Source organism: Vigna angularis, chromosome 5 (genome assembly GCF_016808095.1).
Source record: "Vigna angularis cultivar LongXiaoDou No.4 chromosome 5, ASM1680809v1, whole genome shotgun sequence".
Lineage (NCBI taxonomy): Eukaryota > Viridiplantae > Streptophyta > Magnoliopsida > Fabales > Fabaceae > Vigna > Vigna angularis.
In genome coordinates, this window is record NC_068974.1 from 38,754,161 (window position 1) to 38,778,261 (window position 24,101).

The 24,101-nt window shown below is 33.6% G+C and overlaps 1 protein-coding gene and 1 pseudogene across 2 annotated transcripts; both read right to left on the bottom strand.

Annotated features, from left to right (window-relative positions):
- Positions 1–20: 20 nt before the first annotated feature.
- On the bottom strand, positions 21–22,603 carry LOC108340330 (uncharacterized). 2 transcript variants are annotated; one of them, XM_017577627.2, is made up of 25 exons: positions 22,346–22,603; positions 19,978–20,596; positions 19,754–19,878; positions 19,508–19,602; positions 19,169–19,426; positions 18,574–18,667; positions 15,635–15,686; positions 14,353–14,418; positions 11,923–12,074; positions 11,653–11,723; positions 11,367–11,561; positions 11,218–11,256; positions 10,245–10,352; positions 9,459–9,548; positions 8,992–9,067; positions 5,292–5,388; positions 5,145–5,214; positions 4,728–4,904; positions 4,510–4,632; positions 3,490–3,573; positions 2,491–2,675; positions 1,851–1,989; positions 1,525–1,584; positions 787–861; positions 21–479 (listed from the first exon to the last, which is right to left on the bottom strand). In XM_017577627.2, exons 2-25 carry the CDS (start codon positions 20,562–20,564, stop codon positions 366–368), a joined length of 3,132 nt encoding a protein of 1,043 aa, XP_017433116.1. In that variant the 5' UTR covers positions 20,565–20,596; positions 22,346–22,603; the 3' UTR covers positions 21–365. The 2 variants fall into 2 exon arrangements, with proteins under 2 accessions (XP_017433116.1, XP_017433117.1); XM_017577628.2 differs by lacking the exon at positions 14,353–14,418.
- On the bottom strand, positions 5,395–8,978 carry LOC108340331 (phytochrome E-like; annotated as a pseudogene).
- Positions 22,604–24,101: the final 1,498 nt, after the last annotated feature.

Consider the following 24,101-nt stretch of genomic DNA (forward strand, 5'->3'; position numbering starts at 1 on the left):
TTGTGCATAGCATGTCGTTTTCAATGAAACCGGTAACATACGAGCCAATGATTATTAATAAATAAACACTGCCAAAAAATATATATATATAATTGGGGAAATTACCCCTGTTGATAAGCATGAGATTGCACATTCCCTAGACAAAATTAGAGGCTACCTACATTTCATTACAACACATTTCACTGAATACTCAAATCAGCGCAAAATGGAGAGCTTGAAACACAGCCACGTAAACAGAAGTAATTCGTATGAATAATTTGGCAAGTGATGGGAATGCAGAGGCCCTTTGAAAAGTATAAAAGAAGAATCTATCTAATGCTTTGCTCAAAAGCATTGGTGATATGTTAGAGATGAAAGTGTCAAAATCAGCTCCCAAATCCAAATGGTGATTTTGTCCTGTTACCACCTTCTCCATACATTTCATTCCACTTCCTCAACTCAGTCATGCTTGTTGCATCATGCGCAACTGATGGACCCACCTACACATTTTAACCACACATTTAACATTTTAAAACTAATTGCACCTCAAAGACAGACAAAAAAATAGCTTCAAACAAGCAAACATGTCATTGCAACACACTTCTAAAACTTCATTGACGGTTAAACTTAATATAATCTATAAAATTAAGAAAGAGGCTGATTAATTACGTAGTGGACCCACAAATATTAGTAATTCTTAAAAAAATTCGGCTAACAGTAAAACTAGTCTACAAATACACATTGAGAGTACTTGAACATCCCGTATAAACATCACAATTCAAAATGAACAAACAGAATATTATATACCTTGGCTTTTGACTGAACAAAATCATCCAAATTGAGAGGCCTTAGTATTGAAGTTGTACCATCATTACTGGCTTCCTGTGCAAACCAAAGGAGATACTCTGTAAGCGGGTAAGCAAATGCATCTAACAATTGAACTTTCAATAATGATGTCAGCAGGTAAAAAGAGAATCCATATCAGAGATCAATTTGAGACCATTAGAAAATTATACTTTCTAGTAATTATCAAAGTACATATATAAGAAGCATTGACTTGCAGATTGACAACCAATAGATAATATTATGTAGATAATAACATTACGATAGAAAATACTACTTTGCAGATTCTGAAGTTACCACTATTTTTCGTTGACAACTAAACTTGTAACTTACTCAAAAATTAACCCGATATTAGAGTCATTGCCTTATCCAAAAAGTAAAAAGGGGATCAACCAACTTTACTGATCCAGCTTGATAAATAGAAACTTCTTTGGTGAGATGTAGCTAAAAATACAGCAGGCATTATCAAAAGCTTGATAAATAAACTGCGGGAATATATAACAGAATTGAATAAAATATTTTCCTGGAGATTTTAGTTTTCACAGCATACAGATCTGCTGAACAAAGTTGAAATATATGAAATTTTTTGCATTAGATCTCGGGAACAACAAATGTGAGTTTTATACTCGTCGACTTTTAAAAAGGATAGTGCAAAATTGCCAGGAAAAATATGAGCTAGTTTCAAATTTGTGATCTACATACCTTCTTTTCATTCTCTAAGAGCTCTTGAACAGGTCTATACGCTGCAGCAATACAGAGGTTCTGCAAATGTAAGCATGAAGCAGCGTTAGAGATACATGACTTGAAATTCTTAGATAGAAAATATTGCAGTTTAAGAAAGTGTGCCAATTATTATAATGTTAGGCCGACTACACTAGACTGCAAAAGGAATTTGAGAGATGGTAAATAAGGTAGCAGTCTCAGCCAACTACCTTAATTTCCTTTCGATCCCTCACTTCCCTAGTGTGGCACAAATATAGTGGTGCCTAACATGTAGCTTTAACTCGGTTGTACTTAACAATGTTTACCTTCAAATCGCTTCCCGAGTATCCATCAGTCAAGTTAGCAAGTTTGTCTAACTGAAATTCAGAATCCAAATTTTCTTGTGCTAGAAAGATGCTTAAAATCTTCATTCGATTTTCAGCATCGGGTAAATCAACATATATCCTGGACAAAATAATGCCAACACAAATTTTAGTTATAAAAAAAAAATTATAATTTCCACAGTTATCAAACCACTTCTGTATTGTAATCTTGACTATGAATTTAAATAAACTTGTACACAACTACATCGAGGTATTTATTAAAGTATAAACTTTTAACAAAATTAGTGGCATTATTACGAGTTTGGCCCCAATATAACTCAAGCATAAGCTTTTGTCCCAGATAGTTGACTTGACTTTTGTTGATACCATTCAACGATATAGCATAGTAGTAAGGGATATAAGAGTGACCACAAAATAGTGTTAACTTCCTCCAGATCCTAACAACTAATCCCATATGCACTTAAAAAAGTATTGAGAGCTGTAGCACAGCACAAACAAGGATAAAAACTAAAACTAAATGAAAATCAGACACAAAATTGGACAATCATAATTTAAAAATGTGAGAATGGATATGACCCTTCAGCCGTAAATCTAGCGTTCAAAAAGAAATCATCTAGTTTACCTTCTTGGTAAACGACGAATAACAGCATCATCAAGATCAAATGGCCGGTTTGTTGCACCAAGAATAAGGATTCGTTGGTTTTCTTTTGACCTCAATCCATCCCAGGCTGCCATGAATTCATTCCTCATTCTTCTAGTGGCCTCATGCTCAAAAGCACCACCTCTGGCACCAAGCAAACTGTCAACCTATACAATACAGATTCAAGTCATAAACCAAGTGTCCAACCTGTGATAAAGATAGATTTGAGGGTGCATTCAAAACGTATAAACTATATGATTTTACTTTTGAAGGCACATTCCTGGAAACTGGAAACATGTTTTGCAGTGAATAAAAAGGAGTAATAAAGAATTTAAAAATCCCGATGCATATTTTTACACCTCAGCCTTTTTGGAAGAACAAACCACCACAACAAAATAAATAATAAAAGACTGCAATCTGAATTTCATAGTCATCTTGAAACATTCAATTCAAGGCATGAAGATGGTACAGAAAACATCTAGATTCTCTTATGCCTTGAGTAATCTTATAAATGTGAGAAGTGCAAATTTGTGTGTAACTCTTTCCAATTTAACTAATCAATTTTAAGAGCACAGACACGACTAGTCCATAAAAAGTCCACTCTAAATTGTTATTGAACTATTTAGATTGCAACTTTTGTCAGTTACATTGAAAAATTTAATACATAACCAAAAAATCAAATTATATAAGAAAAAGCAAACACTATTCAATGTACCAGAAAAAAAAACATTTTTTTTAGAATACCATTAAAGTTTTAAAAAGCAAAATAATGAGAGGTTATGCGTTCAAAAACTCACTTCATCAACAAATATATTGGCAAGAGCAAGCTTACATTGAAAATTTTCGTAACCAAAAAATCAAACTATAAGACAAAAGCAAACATTATTCAATGTACCAGAAAAAAAAATACATTACTTTTTTAGAATACCATGAAAGTTTTAAATAGCAATATAATGAGAGGTTATGCGTTCAAACACTCACTTCATCAACAAATATAATGACAGGAGCAAGTTTGCTGGCAAATGAGAAGAGCGCTTTGGTTAGTTTTTCAGCATCTCCAAACCACTGTCAGGAAAAAAACAAATACATGTATAAGATATCACATGGAGAAGAAGCTAATAAACCTTCAAATAACTGAAACAATTTACATAAGAAAATAAATGGAAAAGAAGCTTCAAAGGAACTTGATTTCAGAAAAATGTTTAATTACTCATTTAGTCCCTATAGTTATACAAACTTTACCTTTTGGTCCCTACACTTGAAAAATCATAAATGTTAGTCTCTACATATACCATTTCAATCTCTTTTAGTACGCATACACATAACTTCTTCTAATCACTTTTATTTCCTACCATCTAAACTCATAGCGACAAAAGGAGAATAAAAAATAGTTTACGTATTAGGACTAGGACTGAGACTAAAAGGTAAATTTAAAATCCTTCGTGATTCCTTCAAGGTTATATTAACATTAACTTTTCATTTAATAAACACACATGACAATTACTAAAGACCAAACATGTGTTTAATTATATTAACTATCAACGAAGTTCAAAGAAAAACCAACAAAATTAAAGTTTTTGTACAAAGCCTGTAGTTTTTTTCCCCTTATTGTACAAATTACCTTTCTGTTTATCTATCATCCAATCCATAGTTCTTGCACTTCAGAATCCCTTCATGTGTTTTCTTGCATGTTCTTTCTTTATGTTTCTAACCTATTCTTAGTTATTAGGTATTTCTTCTACACAAATCTATTTGGAAGTCCAAAACTCCCTCTAACGTAATTTTTTTAACTTTTGGACAGATATTTAGGATTAATACAAATTGTCGATAGTTTATGAGATAAAGGCCAAAGTTGTTTCAGAAAATTTGACTGATATCATTGTAATTGTTTCCTTTCACTCTCTTTGTGGTGAAGGATATCATAAATAGGGAGCAAGCTAAATGCATATAAATTTTCAGACAAACAATTGAAACAGGAAAATGGCCGGGAACCAAAACTACCTTTGAAGTAAGGGTCGAACCAGTTATGCTAATAAAATTTGCACCAGCTTCAGTTGCAAGTGCCTTCGCCAGCAGGGTCTTACCAGTGCCAGGAGGACCAAAAAGCAATATTCCTTTACAGGGCTGTAAAATGTTTCTTCAAATTAGTTTTACACAAATAAGTGAACAAAATTAATTTGCCTACAGTGAGAATACATACAAAAATACACAATCATTACCCGTAACAGATTTCCTCGAGAGAAAAGCGCTGGCCTTCTCATTGGAAGAATTACAAGTTCATGAAGTGCCTTTTTCACATCTTCAAGAGCACCTACGTCATCAAACTTCACCCCTATTTCACCAGGAGGTACTACAGATGAAATGAAATTGCTCTCAAACTCATCCTTTGCAAGGTTCTGTTACAATATACATATAAACAAAATCAACATAAGACAAAAATTCCCTGAATTTAAATTAAGATGTAAATGTTTGGGAAAATGTACCCTTTGTGGGTGCATGTTTATATCTTAAGTGCACTAAGCCATTAGTACAGTGCTATACAATATGGTCCAAAGTATAATATTTATCACATGCATATAGTAATATTTTAGTTATAAAAAAAGATCACTTTGAATAATACTACAAAAACCACATGCCTTGAGGCTCTGAGAAGACTTCCGTGACATTGTTTCCTGGCTCGTCAATCGTGAGACTGCAATTTCAAGACTTCACAAAAAAGAACAAGTGAAACTTAAAATTCTACACGATCATATATTATAGAAAAAACAGATTTATATGTATACCTTTCACGAGGTAGGCACAATCTTTCTCCTTTAACAGAAGGAATCAAGCATGACGACAAGTAGTGATTTTTTGCCCAGCCTACTACTTTTTCAGCTTCTGAAAACAAAAACACATGATGCATACCATGACATGTTAACACATTATATTTCAATGACGGTAAATTTAATGATGACCAGGTGCCATTGGAACACTTGTTAAAGATTCACAGATGGAAAGTATTAGTTAAAAAATGCAGCCTTATAAGTTCCCAATATATTAAATACTCGTTAAATACTCCCCCATGTTTTTTTTTTTGCTTAACAAACTGTTAGGTTCCTTTAGGTTCCTTTGTTCAGGAAACCAAACAGAACACTCTCTTCTCAAAATAACTCTTAACAAGAGAAGAAGATGAAAGTATTTGTACATATATTATTGAATCTGTAATGTATATAAAGAGAAATACAATTATACGTCCCAAGGAAGCCTCCCTTACTCCACTAGAAAATGTCCAGTCTATACCCACAAGGAAAATATCTAATAATCCTCTCTCCACCTATTATGTTATTATTTATATCCTCTCTCTACTAACAACTAACTTCTTTTATTCCTAACATTACTCTACCCCTCAAAATCAACCTTGCCCTCAAGGTTGAAGTCAGGAAACTGTTATTTGAGGTAATGCTCCTCTTTCCAGGTGGCGCCCTCCAAATTCTGGTCTGGAGGCTTGAGTGGTGGCAAATCCTCCTCCAATGTCTTCCATTCTTCTTCGATTCTACTGACTTCCCACATTCTGGTCACCTCTTTTCCAAAACTATAAGCCCGAAGAAGATGATCTTTGATGTCTTTCAATGCTTCCAGCAATTCTCTCCCCTCTGCAGTTCCCTCTTTATTGGGAGTTAAGTCACTCTCTTTTGTCTCACCCTCCACAAACTCCGCTTGGCTCAAGCTCCAAGCCGAAGTCATGGTTTCAATCTCTTGTAGTATATAAGCTAACTCTTTGGATTCATAAATGTTTTCTCTGCCTATTGGCTTGTGTTCTTCAAAGAATTGATTCAAATCTAGCGTTACAACCTGCAAGAAGCAAAAACAGACAAATATATTCCCACATATTCCCACCAGCATCAATTCTCTTGTTTGTTGTTATAGAACTCTCAACAAATTCTCCATTTCTATCAAAAAATACATATGGTAACTTCTCAGAATCTTGGCCACTTATTCCACGGTATATTAAAATCATAAAATGAGTCAGGATATCTTGACCTTTTAGTCGACAAAAACTTCCAAATATTTCACCAGGAAGCAATTTTCTTATGACTTCATCTCTTTTCCAACCAGTTAGCCTTTCCATGGCTGCATTCCATTCAGAACAGCAAGCACTCTCATCAGAAGAAAATATGCTTTGTAATCACCTCCCAACTTGATGAATTTATCTTGAACCTACTAGTGCAAGTATTAACCTACAAAGCATACCCCAATAACAGAATATGTGTAGTCCCTACTAGAGCAAGTATTGACCATGAGATATACAACTTTTTGTTGTTGTTGAAGCCCAAAGTGCTTTATTTTAAACTCTACACTTTTGTCCTCCTCTCCTTGCAAGGCTCTGCTTAGAGTATTTTTAAAAGTGTCACATGAGTCTGCATGTATAATTTCATTTACTATGGATTTCCCCATAGCTTCACTGCGTTGTAGACCTGTCAGTTCAGCAATCTTTGAATTCCATCCATTGATTACCCCACCTGAATCAACCCCAAAAATCGGAATTGTTGCAGTCTCGATTAATCTCACCATTTCAAGTGCTACTGAACTGAGTTCATCCATCACCCCAGTTGAAGTGTCAGTTTTCTGCGCATAGTTTGAAGTCTTTGGACCGGTGATCTCAATGTCTTAGAAAGAATCTCTTATCATTAGTTGTAATGAGTGAGTAGCATTGATTTATGACACTTCCCAAGGCAAACTTTTGCTTTTGACTACTTCAAGAAAAGCTTTGCATGATGATCTTGGGTTCATTTTTCCTCCATCATCCCTATCCTCTGGATGGTGCTTGGCTCCTCCCCATTTGACTTCCTTAGAAGTGTGAGACCTGAACCAGAACAAGAAATGTTTTGAATTGATTCTTGTCGTGGCCATGCCACAAACTGCATCACCCAGTGAAGCAGCACCTGGATAACCAGCATCAGCTAAACTTATCTGTTGTCAAACCTGTTGAATCCCCATGGTTACTAAGTAGCCATTCTGCAATGTCTTTTACTTGTGCTTCAGTTGGGGATGTACCTAACAACCAGCAGTTTCCATCATAAGACAAGGCAGCCCCATCACCTAAATATACATTATAAGGGGGCGTATCCTCACTTTTCAGCCCCAATTCCTCCACCAATCTAGTGGAAATAAGGCTATGACTCGCCCCACTGTCAATCAACACCAATACTTTTCTCCCTTGCACCCAACCTTGCAATTTCATTGTTTTAGACTGCGTTAAACCACCTGCAAATAATACAGATAACTCCATGCTTTTTTGTTCGATTTCGAGACCCTCCTCTACCTCATCTTCTTCGTCTTCCTGCCCTCCACCGGCGTTGACAGTTACCTCCGACGATCCCCTATATGTCTCCGTCCTCGCGACTGTCCCCGAGCTTGAGTTACATCTTTCCCATGTCGTACCTCCTTTCCCGCAGTTCCACCACCAGTTATAATACTAGCTCCAAGATTAACAGAGACAGAAAGTGAGGAGTGATTTGGTTTTCCCGATGCTCGCGGCACCAGAATTTCCAACTCTTGGATGTCCTTGTCGATGCTCCCCTCTTGTCGCTCCGCTGCCAGCTCCTCACAAACGGTGCCCCGATTAAGTCCGCCAAACCTCCGCGTCAGAGCATCGATGAACATCTTCCAAGTCGGATGTGGGGTTTTCTTCCGCTAGAAGCGGAACCAAAAGCTTGCTAAACCTCCCTCCATGCACCTATAGACGAGCTTCATCTTCTCATTCTCCGTCACACTCTGGAGGTCGAAGAATTTCTCTCCCTGTGTGATCCAGCCCATGGGATCCGCACCTTCAAATGTAGGTAGTTCAACGCGCTTTCTCCAACAACGTCAAACTTCTCCTCTGTCTTCTTCCGATTCCTCCTCCGAGTTTTCCGGCAGTCGTCATTTGCGTCCAGCATTGACAAAATCATGTCTTCCTTCGGAGCTCCGATGCTGGTTCCTGGTTTGTCGTTATCGAGCACGGCCAAACGCTTGGAATTCGCGAGTTACCGCTCTGATCTCCGCTTTCAACTCTTCTACTGTCGATTCAATCGCGATCAACCTTCCCTCCATTCTTCTTCACCGCGCTCCGTTTTCTCCTCCGATACAAATCCGGCAGGTCGGACCAACTTGTTAGGTTCCTTTGTTCAAGAAACCAAACAGAACACTCTCTTCTCACAATAACTCTTAACAACAGAAGAAGATGAAAATATTTGTACGTATATTATTGAATCTATAATGTATATAAAGAGAAATACAATTATACGTCCCAAGGAAGATCTATGATTATCGTAGTTTCCCAATTTAAGATATATGATTATTACTCAATTTCAGATTTGTGTTCCAAAAAGGGAAAGACATCATGGATGACACAAATCATGTCAATCCAAAACGGGAAAGACATAAGGGTGAAGGCATGATACAAATAAAATGGTTGATGAAGAAAAGATTAAAACAAATAAGAGCATGAGTGGAACTTACTGAGCTTTGTCAAAATGATGCCATCAGTATTTAAATGTAAAAGGTCAATGCATGATAGCTGATGCTCTTCGAGAACCTGCAATATGAAAATTCAGTTATAAATTATTGACATTGATGGTGTAAAATGCATCACTACTTTTATTTGACACTGATTTACGTAATGCATGCCCTTTATTTGACTATTTAAATATGCAGATTCCATTATTTGACTATTTTTATGACACTTGTGGATAAGTCGTTTTTATCTATATCTAGCTTAGATATTACATTGAACACTGTATATAATACTCTGAAGTTGTTTTAATTGTCTCTAAATCTTATGATTCAATATAAATCGTGATTCATGATTAAAAAATTAGCTTTGTAATCCCATGGTTTGAATCTCAATTTGATATCCATATATATGGATCAGAAATGATCAATCATGAATAGGGTAACAATAAATGCTTCAGAAACCAGAGAATTACCTTCCGTAGTATACTCAAATTACTACGTGAAGTCACGATTTTTTTATCTTCTTCAAGTTGTTTCTTGAATGTTGCCAGCTGATTCTCATCCTGTAAAATGTCATACATAATTACAGAGGAAAAATGACATAAAAAAGAAAATGATATATTTCAGAACAGAAAGCAAATTAACAGCCAAACTAATATAAAGTTAGGTGCTTCATAATCCATCAACATAAACCTTAAGAGATCCATGTAACCAATCAACAACAGTGAAACCAAGATGACAATTCTGCTTTAATCTTCATGAAGAATTACAAGATTTCCAATGTATTTTGAAAAATGTATATTACTAATTCTTATAAGTAGAGGGAGGGGTCGGTATGGGGGATCCATAGCAGAAATGTCCCCCAGTAAGAACATCTAGTTTTACTTAACCAACGAAGAAAAGATGGGGGGAAATATATTCAAGAATTATAAAAATATTGTGTAGTGTACAAAGCATGCGAAAGCCACTTTTCCATTATGATCGGGTTCCTAACATACATCTGACTGGTAATGAATTAAAAAATCTTTAGGGACTTGTATGTTGGCAATTAATGTTCTTGTTCATTATTGTTGCAGTGATGGTCAGTGTATTGAGATGTTTAATTAAAACATCAAATGCTTCATACTAAGTGAGGTATTTGACAAGTGTGAGAATCCCTGTAGTTGTACTTCGTAGTAGTGTAAACAAAACAAATATCTAGGTGATTTTTCATCAACCATCATGATTACCATAAGTGGATGCATATGCCAAACAATTACCTTGGGTGGATGTATACTCAGAACATTAGAAAAGAGCTTGCTAATTTCGTCATCTTCTGATGTCTTGTCCCCTTTAATTCCCTCAGTCCAACGCTTCAGAGAAAGAGGCTGTAATGTTATCAATAAGAATTCAATGATGGGTTAGGACCACATAAAATCATTTGATTATTTCCACAATGCCCAAGTACATTGTTTCAGCATCCATGCTCACCACAACAGATTATAAATCATACACCAGGACAGATTACAACTGGACTTAGTCTTTATATAATTGGTCATAATGAATCTTACAAGAAAATTGAAACAGAAAAGGTAATATCTAAAATGCTAGCATAGCGACAGAAAAATCATAATATATCTAGCTGAAATGGCTCTCTGGTGTCATCATATATATAATAATGAAACAAAATCATGAACATGAACTTATTGGTTTGCAATAACTTGAACGTTGTAAATAGGCATGGTAAAAGTCGTGTATATATCTGCTACAGGAATAAAATGGCAAGGGGAAGGACCCAAGCCGATGTACGCTAAAACATCAACAATACTGATAAAAGTTCCCATAAGATCTAAAATTTCATAAATAGAATACTAAAGATATGGAAAACAAAATACTATGACAGAAGGAGAGTTAAATTAACATGAACATGAAAGCAATGTTATGGCATCCAAACGAAATTCTAAAATTTACCATCAATATCATTAGACAATCTACTACAAGAGACTCAATCCGAACCTTAAGTATCTAAACAAAGTTAACAAAATATGCATACAAAGAATAAATTATCAGAACTCTTCAAAGCTACTATTTGAAAGAAAAGAAACTCAGTATTACTTTTAACAATATAATATAATTCATTGGGATACAAAAAAAACGAATTAGTGATTTGAAAGCAGCATAATTTGAAATCACAGGTTAACAATAGAATGTTTAACAGAATGCAAAGTCTTGTAGAAAAATAAAGAGCATTACCAGCTTAGCCACACGTCCAAAGTTTGGTAGTATCATTGTCTGTCAGAAACATCACATGTGATCAGGGAAAAGTCCTAAAATGTAAATAGTAGCAAAGTGAAAAAGTAAATGCATTTTAGTCATGACTAAGAATAACAATTGAAGCTTACAAATTGTTCTTTCTCCTTTGATCCTGACTGAACTTTATTTTGCCCACAAATCAATATTATAGGACCAGATAACTGGTCAAACATCTCCTCAACCTTACGAAAAAACTCATTTCGGTTTGACTTAGGAACTGATTTATGTAACCAATGTGAACTGTCAGGAAAATAGACAATAAGAGGCTGTTTTCTACGCAAAACCTGCAAAAGCAATAATCAGACCCTCCCATAAGTAAAACAACATTTTGTTTATCTTATTATGAGATTTCAAAAATTGAAAAATGCCAGATACCTCACATAAAGCCTCCACAGCAATGTAGCAATCCTGTGATTGAGCATCAAGATCATTCTCAATGTCCTTAACTGTTTGCAAATAAAAAAAAATTATAAAAAAAAAAACTGTTAAGTCCAAGGAGATAAGCTACTACTCAACCTCTGATAAGTATAAAAAAACATAATCATCAAATCCAAGCCATTTATATTTGAAAAAAGATCAAGGTCACTTTGAATAAGATAGCTTAGAAGATAACATTTTTCTACATTTTGAATAAGAAAAATTTACCATGAATCCAATAAATTGGGGGTTTGGTATGATCATCACTGAGATTCTCCACCTCACCCTCGTTGACCTTGTCTTCATTAATATCCAAGATGACTGCAACTCGATCGCCATTGACCTCATATACCTCTCCTCTCTGACCATTAGTTAAAGGTCTGCAATATATCTGAATAGGTTAAAATTGGAAAAAAAATAAGGACCTGAAAGCAACAAACACTTTTTGAAAATCTCACTTGCACTTAATATGTTTTGTATATCAAATTATCAAAAATATCGTGAAGAATGATATTAAAGAAAAACCAAGTCACAACTTTAAGCACATCATGAATGGCAGAAAAATGAATAGTTGACATCCCAACTATTAACTGTACACATCAATATCAGACACCGAAGCCAATGCCCTGGAAAGGACAATACAAAATTCATTCAGAAAACAGGGTAAATTATATGTTTTACACCTCAGAGTATCCAGGTTTTTCCATTTGATCCCTCAATTTTAAGAAACCTGTAATTTAGTCCTTTTAATGTTTTTGCATTGTCCATGTAGACCTTTTGTTAGTCTTCTGTTACTTTTGTCTTTCAAGTAATGTTTTTTGCTTACTTTTTGGTTTATAATATCATAAGATTTTCATCTGGTCCCTCTGAATATCAAAAGTGTCTCATTTGGTCCCTAATTTTTAAGAGTCGTGCTGGCATTTTATGGACAAAAAAACAGGAGCCTATCAAAAGAAGTACATAGGAATGGAAATTTTTTTGAGACCAAATAGGGAAATTGCAATGTTTAGAGGGACCAAATAGATAATTTAGCCATTCAAAAAAATATATTAGAGGACTAGCCAACCACACTGAATCGAAGATAAAAAAATAATGAATATTGAGATTTTGCAAATGTACAAAGAAAGTAACAATACATCCTTGAGTTTTTTCAACACATTTCATATTTTGAACTTTTTATAACAATAATTTATAAAGATAGAGATGAAGAAAACAAACAAGGGGATAAGAAATCCTCAAAAAGAAACACGTAAAATAGCAAGCCAACGTATCTGAACTTCATGAAAAGAATGCAAATTTACAAAAATCAGGTTACTTTTTTCCCGTTATTACATGGTCAAAAATACACGTCAAGTGCAAGTGTAAGAAACACATTTTTCCCTAATACAGAAATAAAATAAAAAAAAGAATAATCAAATCACCCCGTCGTGATATTACACAACATAAAAGTTATTGAAAAATTTAGAACTTTTGTTATTGTTTACAAGTTGTGATAATGATTATAAAACACAATGTAGACAAATAAGACAGTCAGGAATCCTCCCACACAGAAGAAACATAGAAAAATAGGAATAAAAAGTGAAACTAAAAGAGAAATAATTCCCTTTGCATCTCCACAAAGAAGACCGGAAAACTATCCTATCCAAACAAAATTTATAGGTGGAAATCACTGCCTGAACTTGCATTGGACTCAAACCTAATATGCTACATACCCTCCCTGAGAGCCTAACCCACAACACCTTACCGTCCTTCCTTCTCCTAAAACCTACAAAAAGGTGTAGCGAAAAGACAAATGCATTGCTCTCCAGTTAACAAGATCACAATTAATACAAATACATTCAATTATTCCTAGTCCATACGCACATCATTCCCTATTCAGTGTTTTGTTTCGCTAAGGAACTCTCATTATGTTCTCACATTGATCACATAAGCTCCTGGAATAGTAGGTTAGGTTTAAGCTTAACTCAATAGGAAAAACCAACTCTTAAAATGAGGTTTGTACCCTATTAATATACTCTATTTTAATCATATCACTAGTCTACGTAGAACTAGATTTTTCAACAAAAAGATATCAACGGCAGACAGATATCTCCGAATTCAAAGGAAAATCAGACAGCCCAAGAAAATATTCCGTAGACAATCTTCAGAAACCTTTCGCAAACCCAAAAAACCAAAAAGTAGATGTTTAGATTACGTTAACATAACTAGCTACTGTCTACTATATGTTAAACTGTGACAGGGCGCAGCCAGTTAATAGGAAGCAGACAAATTTCTCATTATTCTTCCTACAGCAAACTATTAGGGTTACACCCATGGGAGGAACAGACAGGAAGTTCGCTGTGATATATGAAAATAACAAGGAGCAATCGTGCAAAACTCAAACCTAATCCCAGTAAACCCAATAACTAAGATTGCAACACTTTATAAACAACCTAAATGCTGACTAATGTGTGTAAGATTCCTTGTAGGGTCACATTGCATGTTTTTCAAGATCAAGTTGCATCCCAGTCAAAGCTTAAATTAAATGAAAGCCATCTTGTATGATGTGTAAAAAAATCTATATTGCATGTTTAAAAACATGGGTGTCAAGAAAATACCAAAAGGTTAGAGGCCTTTAACAGTTTGACTTTTATATATAGGGATAACTTACCAACCCACCTGCCATGTATAATAGTATAAGCATTAGTTGGACCATCAGATGTTGGTATCTTCCCCAGTATAACCCTGTGATAAAATTATATATATGCCAATGTCAGGTGAGTGCTAGCTCAAAGTCCAACGGGGATGATACATGGTTTTACAAGAAACGTTTGAGGCAACTCTGTCACCAGAACATGGGCTTCACATTTACTTAGACACTATGTCCTAAACATTCATCAAAATTACATGGCCCAAGCTACATATTACACAAACTCCTAAAGTACGTAAGTATAAAATTATATAACTCGCTCACACCCACTAACCAAGCACTTGCAAGTAGCATCAAACACACTTAAGTGGGAAGTCTTGGAACTTATTATTATAAAAAAAATGGAATACTATTTAAAAGAAAAAAAATGGTATAATAATAGAAACGCCCACAAGCATTGGCATATATAATTCATTAATTGCATCACAAGATAAATGGACAAGAGCAAAGATATCCACTGAAAAACACTTCTCCAAATTGATATAGACAAATATAAATTGCTTCTCTGCTCGAAAATCAGATTATCATATTTAGAACTTCTATTTTCAGTTCTTTGAAAGACTTCGGTGAATCATGAGTTCAAGATATAGAAATACAATCCGTGGAAAGCTGTTACCCCTTTCACACTATACTCCTCAGGTTTACGAATTCCAATCCCACAGGTGCGGTGTCACCACTTCCTCTACAATTACCAATAGCACCACTGTTCTAACCACATGTTACCAGGAGCCACAAGCATGAAAATCACACACATATAATAATCATTTCAACGTCTTGCAAATAATAACTGTCATTATTTGTGCAATATTTAGCATCTTATTAAAGAAAGAAGATTCTTTCTTGTGTTTTTACGCAACAATCTAATTAAGAATCACATTAATTTCTCAGCTTCAGCTCGAAAATAAAGTCCAAAGAGGTCAGCAGTAACCCTTGAAAGCGTCATCTATGAGACTGGCAGTGTATCATCTATGCAGTTCTCTTGTGTGCAAGTGTCTACATTAACAAGATTACATATTTTATGTAGCTGAGTTGTGCAAACGAAGAAAATCTTCCAAAGCGTTTTATCAGAATCAGTCACGTTGGCAGTCATGGTAACAAGTGTAAGCAACTTGATGTACTTAGCTCCATAAACATTAGGCATGCTTTATTCAATAAATTAAACGAATGTTTAGCAAAAAAAAAAAAAAAAACTGTAATTATGTAGGAGATGATGGACTACATAGGCGAAAAAGCGGAAAATCATTTTCTTACCTATCCTCGTCTGTAACTTGAACAGATGGCCCACTGTACCTCACACGGTCACCTACAAAATGTAATGAAGCAGTAATGTAGATATTTGCGTTAATAATTTAAATAAGTTGAAAATTTGAAGCAAATAAACTAGCTTAGAAGGGTAAGTCATTAATAGTTTGCTAAATCTTAAATTCATTCAATATCACAAGAACAACAAACATATAAATTATCTTTCCCGACAACAAATTTGCAACATAAAACAACAACAATAACAGCAACTACAAAGTCTCATCCCTCAAGGTGAGGTCAGATGACAAAAGTAACAAATACAGTGTAACAACTTTTAACCATGAGAGATTCTTCCTTGCACCACCAAATCAAAACCAAACTTTTGTATTATGTTGCCTTCCTCTCGCTCTCTCCGTGATAACCTTCCCTTACTAATCATGGAAACCCAAATAGAAGATTCTTGTTTAAAAGATTAGCAAGAAAACAGGTCATGGAGGATGGTACCACTGTAGTACCTTGCTGAGAAGAGAGAAACCTGGAAGTAATGTAATAAATTCTCTGTGTTGAGTCCACACATGAATATTCTTATTTATAATGACAAAGATCTAATAGTAGAAAATATTTGGCAAGATATTTCCCTATTAAATCATATCAATACCTCCCTATTCAATGTAATCAAATCATATCTCTAACAATACCCTAAAGTTGGGGCATACGTATCATATAAGACTAGCTTGTTCAGATATCGTTAACACAAGTCAGCCAAATTGTTGCTGGAGCTGATAAAGTATATAATGACAAGATATCTTTATGTTGAGAAATTTTAGGAAGTTTTATAATTGATTCCTATTGTTTTTAATTTTTTATATTAGTTATATCTTGATTTTATTACTAACATACCAATCCCACAATCTTATGGATTTGTTTCCTAAAATATATACAGTACTTATTTCTAAATTTATCCAATTAATGTAAATATATCAAATGTATGTAATGAGACTGAATAAGAGAGAAATTATTTTCTTATAAACTTGAGATGGTATCAGAGTCATCCAAAGCCTATTGGGCTTATCGTGTCACCTTTATTAGATCATCCATTAATGTCTAGTTCAACATCCAATATGTATATGTTTCAGCATGAATGGAGTGTGTTACAGATCCCACATCGACTAGAGATTAGACATATTTATAAAATGTAAATAGGTACAAATTTAATCTTACTAGCCAATTTTGTAAGAATGAATTAGGCTTAAAATCCACTTTTTAATATTTTGACACTCCCTAAAGTTGGAGCATGTGTATCACACGGCGTTGTCAAAAAATGTTGGATGGCACCATTGCGGCTATTGATAAAAAAATTGGTTGGAGAGTGCAATGGCTACTAGAGAGCAAATACAGTCAAAGGGCACAGCAGTTGCTAGAGAGAGAAAAATGCTCAAAGGACACAGATATATAGACTGATCCCACTCTCAAGCCACTATAAAAACCACACAAATATTCAGTCTTATGTTCAAGATAAATAGTCCTTGACATGGGAGAGTGTAGTAGATATCTCACATCAACTATGATCCAATGAGTATATGCAACTTTCACTACGTGAGTCGGTTTTGTGAGCTTAAGTTATGCTTATATTCACATTTTAAAAGTTCTCAACACCATGAAGAACCTGAGATTCCATTTACTTTCATATCTAATAAGTGATTAAGTACGACAAAGGGATGAATAAGATATCATCAAAAACATAAAATCAAAAATAGAAAGAGGGTCATGGGAAGGAGAAAAAGTAAAGGCTGTCACAAATCACAGGGCTGCAAAATCCCACCATATTAAGAGACCAAACAAGAATTTCAAGCATTTAGGATCAGAGCATCTATTTGAAGACGCATTTTAAAGTTCACTTCTATTATAGAATTGTTTGAAATCTTGATATCCCAAAAGGATGAATATTTAATTTCCTTTTCTTTGGCACCATTTGACACAACGTTTGGTAGCCGTTGTGATTCAGTATTGGGGAATCAATATGCAGATTCATCAAATCCTACATTGAATTCCATCTCACCTATTTTCTTTCTTCTATTTGTCTTTTCTTCCATAGTGTGTAAATAGATCTCTAGGGTATGGGATAATGAATCCTAATTTTGATTTTTTTTGTAATTTGAATTCTATAACATCGTCAATTAAATCTCTATCTCTCAATTAAGGGTTTGTTTCTATTCCTGATATTTTTATGGATTGATCAACCATTGATTGAAGTTAAATTCTTCTTCATTATTGGGAAACTGGATACTGGATTGATGAAGCATGAGAAAAGGAAATCTGAAAGTTCAGAGGAGTATTTGTTGGAATACCTCATAATATAAATACTATTGGAAAATCACCTTAATTGTGATAACTCCTAGGCCACCCAAGTTGCATCATCTTTGGAGGTCGCCTTAACCACAGCCTCATGGACAGGGAGTTATTTACATATCAACTATAAATATGGGTTAAAAAAGCTTATAAAAGGTTGAACTTTCATCACTTTACGAGCCAGTTTCACATTATTGAATTTGACTCTAAGCCCAATTTCTCAGTATGTATGTGTGATTTGGATTAGTATCCACATTTTCAAAGTTTTCATGTTCTCTAATATTTTGTGGTTTGTTTCCTTATTTAGGATTATTAATATAAATATGGGTGAATATTATCCCATTACATATCATTGCAATATATGATAATACACAAAGTAAATATTATTCAGTCTCTTCTCACTATATTGCAAAAAGCCCACAATTTCAACTTTGTGACATCATAAAGCAAAAAAGGGAAGGAATAGCTCGCTGTGTGAAGTCTAACTTTCAAAAGTAATTGACATCTTAGTTTTGCTTGCAAGTAGAAAATGTATGTATAAAATCACATCTAGCAAGTTCATGTGTATGATTGAAGTTCCAGCTAGATGAACATGTTACCTTTCTTTAGCTGGCATCCAGACTTATCAGAAGATTTGGTATCATTAGAATTAGACTTGGAGGATTCGGAACTCTCAGATTCTCCAGCCACAATCTGTCAAAAATTTAGGGTAGGGGTAAGACATAGAACTATCAGTGGTGACGGAATGAATTCAAAGTTCAAAGTTTATTTATAATCCTATATACTAATAATTCTAAAGAGAAGACTAACAACAGTTTTACTTACGATAAATTTTCCCTTCCTTTTCAATCTAGTAATTTAAATTTAGAAATCTCTATTTCATTATTTTGTTATGCACATGCAACAATGATTTCCTATTATTTAACAGTATAAATAATTAAACATAAACAATCTTTGCTAGTGATAGAATAACACAACTGCAATGAAACTAAACATTGGGTGAACTCTAATATAATGAACAAATAGATGCTCTTTAACACTAGAATCAGAATACCACCGTTTAAATATCCATCATCTTAATTTACTCTTTGCACAGTAATTAATGGCCTTCACCATCACCGATACTTTATTTTATCACAAGCCAAGATATCAACGAAAACACCCATTTAATAGTAAACAGTACTGAATATGTACCTTCTCAAATTCCTCTACATTGTAAGGGACAAGTTTCCGAAGAACAGCTGCTTTAACCTTCTTAAGGTGTGCTTCAGCTGCTGCTACAGCATCTTCATTGTCACTTGCATCTGACTTTGCCTCTGTACTGCTAGCCCACTCTTCTTCATTGCTGGCTTCATTATCATCATCATTCTCTGATTCGAGAGAACCCTCCTCCCCAGACTCTGCATTATCATCATCAGACTCGTAGTCTGATGATAAATCATCATCAATGTCCTGCATAACAATTCAAATAAGGTAAATATTTTCTTTATGGTTACCCTTCTAATATAGTGTCTAAATTCTTCCAGAACATACATAAGGAGCAAGGATGCTATTATCGAGCACTAAAAGAGCAACTTGTAAATCTTGTGCAAGAGCTCTAACCAATCTCTCACGATACAGCTCAGTGCCTGAAGTTAAAAAGACAACATCAACATTTGGCTATAAGGCAAAAATTATAATGAAATTTTGAGCAATAAATGCTAGTCAAATGGCATCCAAAATAAACATTACAAATTAAATAGAATAACGAGGACAGAAAATAAGAAACAAGTGACAGACCAGGAATGCTCTGAAGCAATATTCTCCCACTTGAAGATGAGAGCCGAGTACCAAAAGTTGAAGCAAACTTATTATGTCTCAAATGGGAAGCAGCACATTCCACAAGAAGATTTTTTGTATTTTCACTGCAGGTGCAAAAATATAATTTAATTACACAATAAAAATCATATAAGAGAAGATACCAAATTGAAAAAAGAAGAACAAATAGGAAGAATAGTAATTACTTAATATGATAAGGAAATGTGTCCCAGGAAATATTTATTTTTTCCCAAGGAATAGTTCTTCTTGTGAACTCATTTTTAAACTTATCCCTCCTTGTCAAAAATGGTGATTCTCTCCTTTTATTTTCTATCGTTAGCCTCTCATTATTAAGCCATTCCTCTTGTTCCTGTTCTCCAAGTCGTGCATGTGCATTGCAGTACTCAACCTCTTTCCCAAACTTCTCTTGTTGATTCTGCCTTTTATCAAAGTTGGTTCCATCATTAACATGTACTTGTTTATCCTCACTTGCATTTCTTCCATCACTTTCAGAACTATAGGCACGTAACTGAGTACTGTTATGACATAAACTAGGCCTTTTGTCCCGAGCAGCAAAAGTAATTGTAGATGAAGTATGTTTACATGAATATGAACCTAAAAAACGTTCTCTGATGATCCTGCCATGTGAAGCATATTCTCCCACAGCAGTCTTTGGGGACAAAGATTGAAATGATTTATGATCAGAGAATCTTGGCCTAAAGAAGTATTTTGATGGCTGCAACACCAAAGCCGATAATCGATCTCTCCTGCATTGTATTCTCCTCAAGTACATTGAAATTACTGTCTTTCTTCCACTATTACTAGCTGCAGAAGAATTCTCAACCATTAGATAATTCACAAATTGTAACCAAAGGTTTCTTATGCAATTGATCTAATGATCAAACTGTTATTAAAAGTCTGGGTAAACAATTCACACTCATAGCATTGAATAGATTTCTACAAGACAAAAAATGGTGAACATTTGAGCATGATGAATGGAACCAAAAGCGATGAATATTCAGCTGATTATAATATGTCTAAATTCATAGTAAAATGGCAAAATTGAAAAACATTTTCATTCACATACAAGTAGTTCTTTGAAATGTTATGTTCTGGTGGAAGATCGTGACTTACGTGTAAGTCTAGGTACAGCTGAGATTATACGTAAAATAAGAAACAGGAAAATACTAAACTAAATTTACAGTTTGACCACTTAATATTCTACAAGTTTCCACATAAGACTAATTAGAGAGAGATTTTTTCTCTGTGTTTTGATTATTTAAGTTCCATATAAGAAATTATATATTCTACTCTTAAGGACAACACACTATCTCTTCAAACTTAGAACTGTTAAATTCTAAGACAACAAGATAAAACCGTTGAAATTTAGATAAATTTCTCAGTAAACACTTCTAAGTGAAGAAAATAAGAAGGAAGGACGAATTGAGTTTCTCCGACAAGGTAAAATCAACTTATACATTTCAGCTTCCAGAGAAGTTAGAAGAGAACATTTTTAAAATCCTCTTATGGAATCACTGATTATGCATGAATTTATTTCAATTCTAAATTGAAACCTAAACACATTCATTCATGAATTTCAACAAACATGTAAATCCATTATAGCAGAAAATCTAAGGTTGCAAGGGTTACTTAGATCCTATACCTATGGGTGTCTCTTCTCTGCTCTTCCTATCTTCCATTTTTTTTTCTTCTTTATCTTTCATGCTTATATATATATATATATATATATATATATATATATATATATATATATATATATATATATATATATATATATATATATATATATATATATTAAGTCTCTATTGGCTCACCTTTAGCGGGTTTCTCATATTGTAATCTTTTTATCCTTTAGTATCTAATTTATTTCATATTTTAATACTTTAACCCTACGAACCAAATTTAAATGATATCTTAATCTTTTCATTCATCTGACACTGAAATATAATTCTCTGACATTTCTATCACCAAATAAAGTTTCCGGTAGTAATAAAAACATTCATTTATTGTTATTTATGGTTTATCCAGATGTTACACATACATACTAAGAAGCACATTTATGCACATTAGACACTGAAAACTTCAAAATCAAAAATAAGAGATAAGCAACAGCATCATAGCCACTTTGTATACAGAAAATGTTTCCAAGGAACCAGAAACTCCGTCAGCATCCCCTTGTCTTCAGAGAATAAAGAAGGGTGCTAATAGGGACAGAGAAAGGGACCTTATACAAATTATCTCTAGCAGTGCCCACACTTATGCAGAGTTCATTTTTGAGGATCTGAATATAGCACGAAATAACTTCGCAATCACAACACCTAAAAACATAAATTGATATTTCAATTTAAAAGACATGACACAAGATCCACGCTGAACTCTCCCACTAAATACAACTCCAAATACAAAAACGAAAAAACAATAATAATATTAAATCATAGAAAACAAAAAAAAAACACCTAGGTTAAGAATTTCCCTTAGTAACCGAATCAATTGAGCAAGAAAAAAAAAGGTGGAAGATATATGAATCAATTGGGAGGGAAGCATGAAGCAAACCTTATTGGATGTGTGTTGCGTTGGTTTGGAAACGAGGTCAAAGTCTAGGCATAAGAGAGCAAAGTGCAGAGATGATGAGAGAGAGAAGCGAAAGAATGTGCGAGAAGAGCGTCGAGAGCAGATAGAATAGAACACAAATTCGAATACGAGATTAGAGAAGATGTTGTGTAACTCGTGTGACTGCAAAACTAAACTTCGCCACAACGTGTGCGGTGTTCAACTGTTCCCCCTTGCTTCCCCTCGTGGGTCGTAGGTTTCATGTCTTTCATTTTTATTTTTCTATAACTGGGCCTTCGGCTTTTCACACTCCAATTAGCCCAATCCAGCTTCTGTTAGTTGCACTACGTTTCCTCGAAATATACCCTAATTTTAATTTTTACTCAAATAATTTATTTACATTTATTTTTTCTTCTCATTTTATATTCAGAAAGAATTTTTCAGAAAGTTAAAAAAACAAATATGATTTGAAAAATATTTTCCAAATTACTAGATAGCAAAATATGTTCTCAAGCTTGTATTATAAAATAGGTTTAATTGTTTTTTTTTCCTGATTTGGATGTACTGTGTCAAGTTCGTCCACTTTTTTAAAAATGTTTCAATTTCATTCAAACGTGGTTTAAAAGATTCAATTTCGTCGAAAGTTACTGAAATTTTGACTACTCTCCTACGGATAAAGTGACCCCATTTATTCAAATTCAATTGACCCCATTTATTTGTCAATACTCTTCTCTGCATCTCAATTGACCCTATTTATTCAAATTCAATTTATTGACAATTTGGTAATATCATTGTAATGAATATTCTTCTTTTAATATTATATAAATATATACTACTTGTTTTCTAAGTTTATATATAAAATTGTACGATCAATTTTGTTTATAATATAGATTTATTTAATTATTAAAACAATATTTTAGAGATTAATTATTTTATGATAATTAAAGGTGTTTTAAAACTTATACTGCAGTAATCATACTAATTTAAAATTGAATTGAATTTATTAGATTATATTATAAATGCAAAAGAAAACCCTTAACAAATAATCTTCATAACTTTTAATCTCTTTTTATTTAAGTTTTTTTTAAGTTAAATAATCAAAATAAGATTATTAGTTAAAATAATATTAAAGCATTACATTTATGTTTTTTCATTTTAAATAATATTGTGTTTTCTTTTTATAAGGTAAAAAGTCTCAAGGAGGGAGATATTTGAGGCAAAGAGAATTCTTTGTTGATAAGTTTGGTAGAAGAAAATTCTTTTGGAAAATACAATGGTAAAAAATGAGAGAAAGAGAGAAAAAGTTCTCTTTCTGTCGCACACACAGGATAGAGAAGAAAATACAGGTCAAGTCAATTCACAATTAGTTTGTTGATATTTAATGGAAAGGACTTGATTGAGGCAAATTTTATTAAAGACGAAATTAAAACTTTTTAAAAAGGTTGGACCAACTTGACACAATGCAGTGAAACTAGGGAAAAAAAACAATTAAACCTATAAAATATTAACGTATGTGTGTTATTATTTTTAATAAATAAAAAATAAAATTGTTAAGATTAAAAAAACGGTCATATCAAAACAAACGATTAAATTTAAATAAACATAATAAAATAATTTTTAATTTAAGAAAAAGTATTCAAAGAAAAAATTTAGAAAATAAATGTGGACAAAAAAATTATTTATATATGTGATACGTTATCTTCATGAAAGTGTCTTTTGAAACACGCTTTTTACCCGCTACAAATTGTTTCTAAATATT

Excerpts from the sequence above, each read along its gene's own strand:
- LOC108340330 (XM_017577627.2), bottom strand. The coding sequence starts at position 20,564 with ATGTACTTGAGGAGAATACAATGCAGGAGAGATCGATTATCGGCTTTG. Across the intron at positions 18,668-19,168 it reads ATGTAGAGGAATTTGAGAAG|ATTGTGGCTGGAGAATCTGA; the intron begins GTACATATTCAG and ends AATTTTTGACAG. Across the intron at positions 5,389-8,991 it reads CATCATTTTGACAAAGCTCA|AAGCTGAAAAAGTAGTAGGC; the intron begins GTAAGTTCCACT and ends TTTTGTTTTCAG.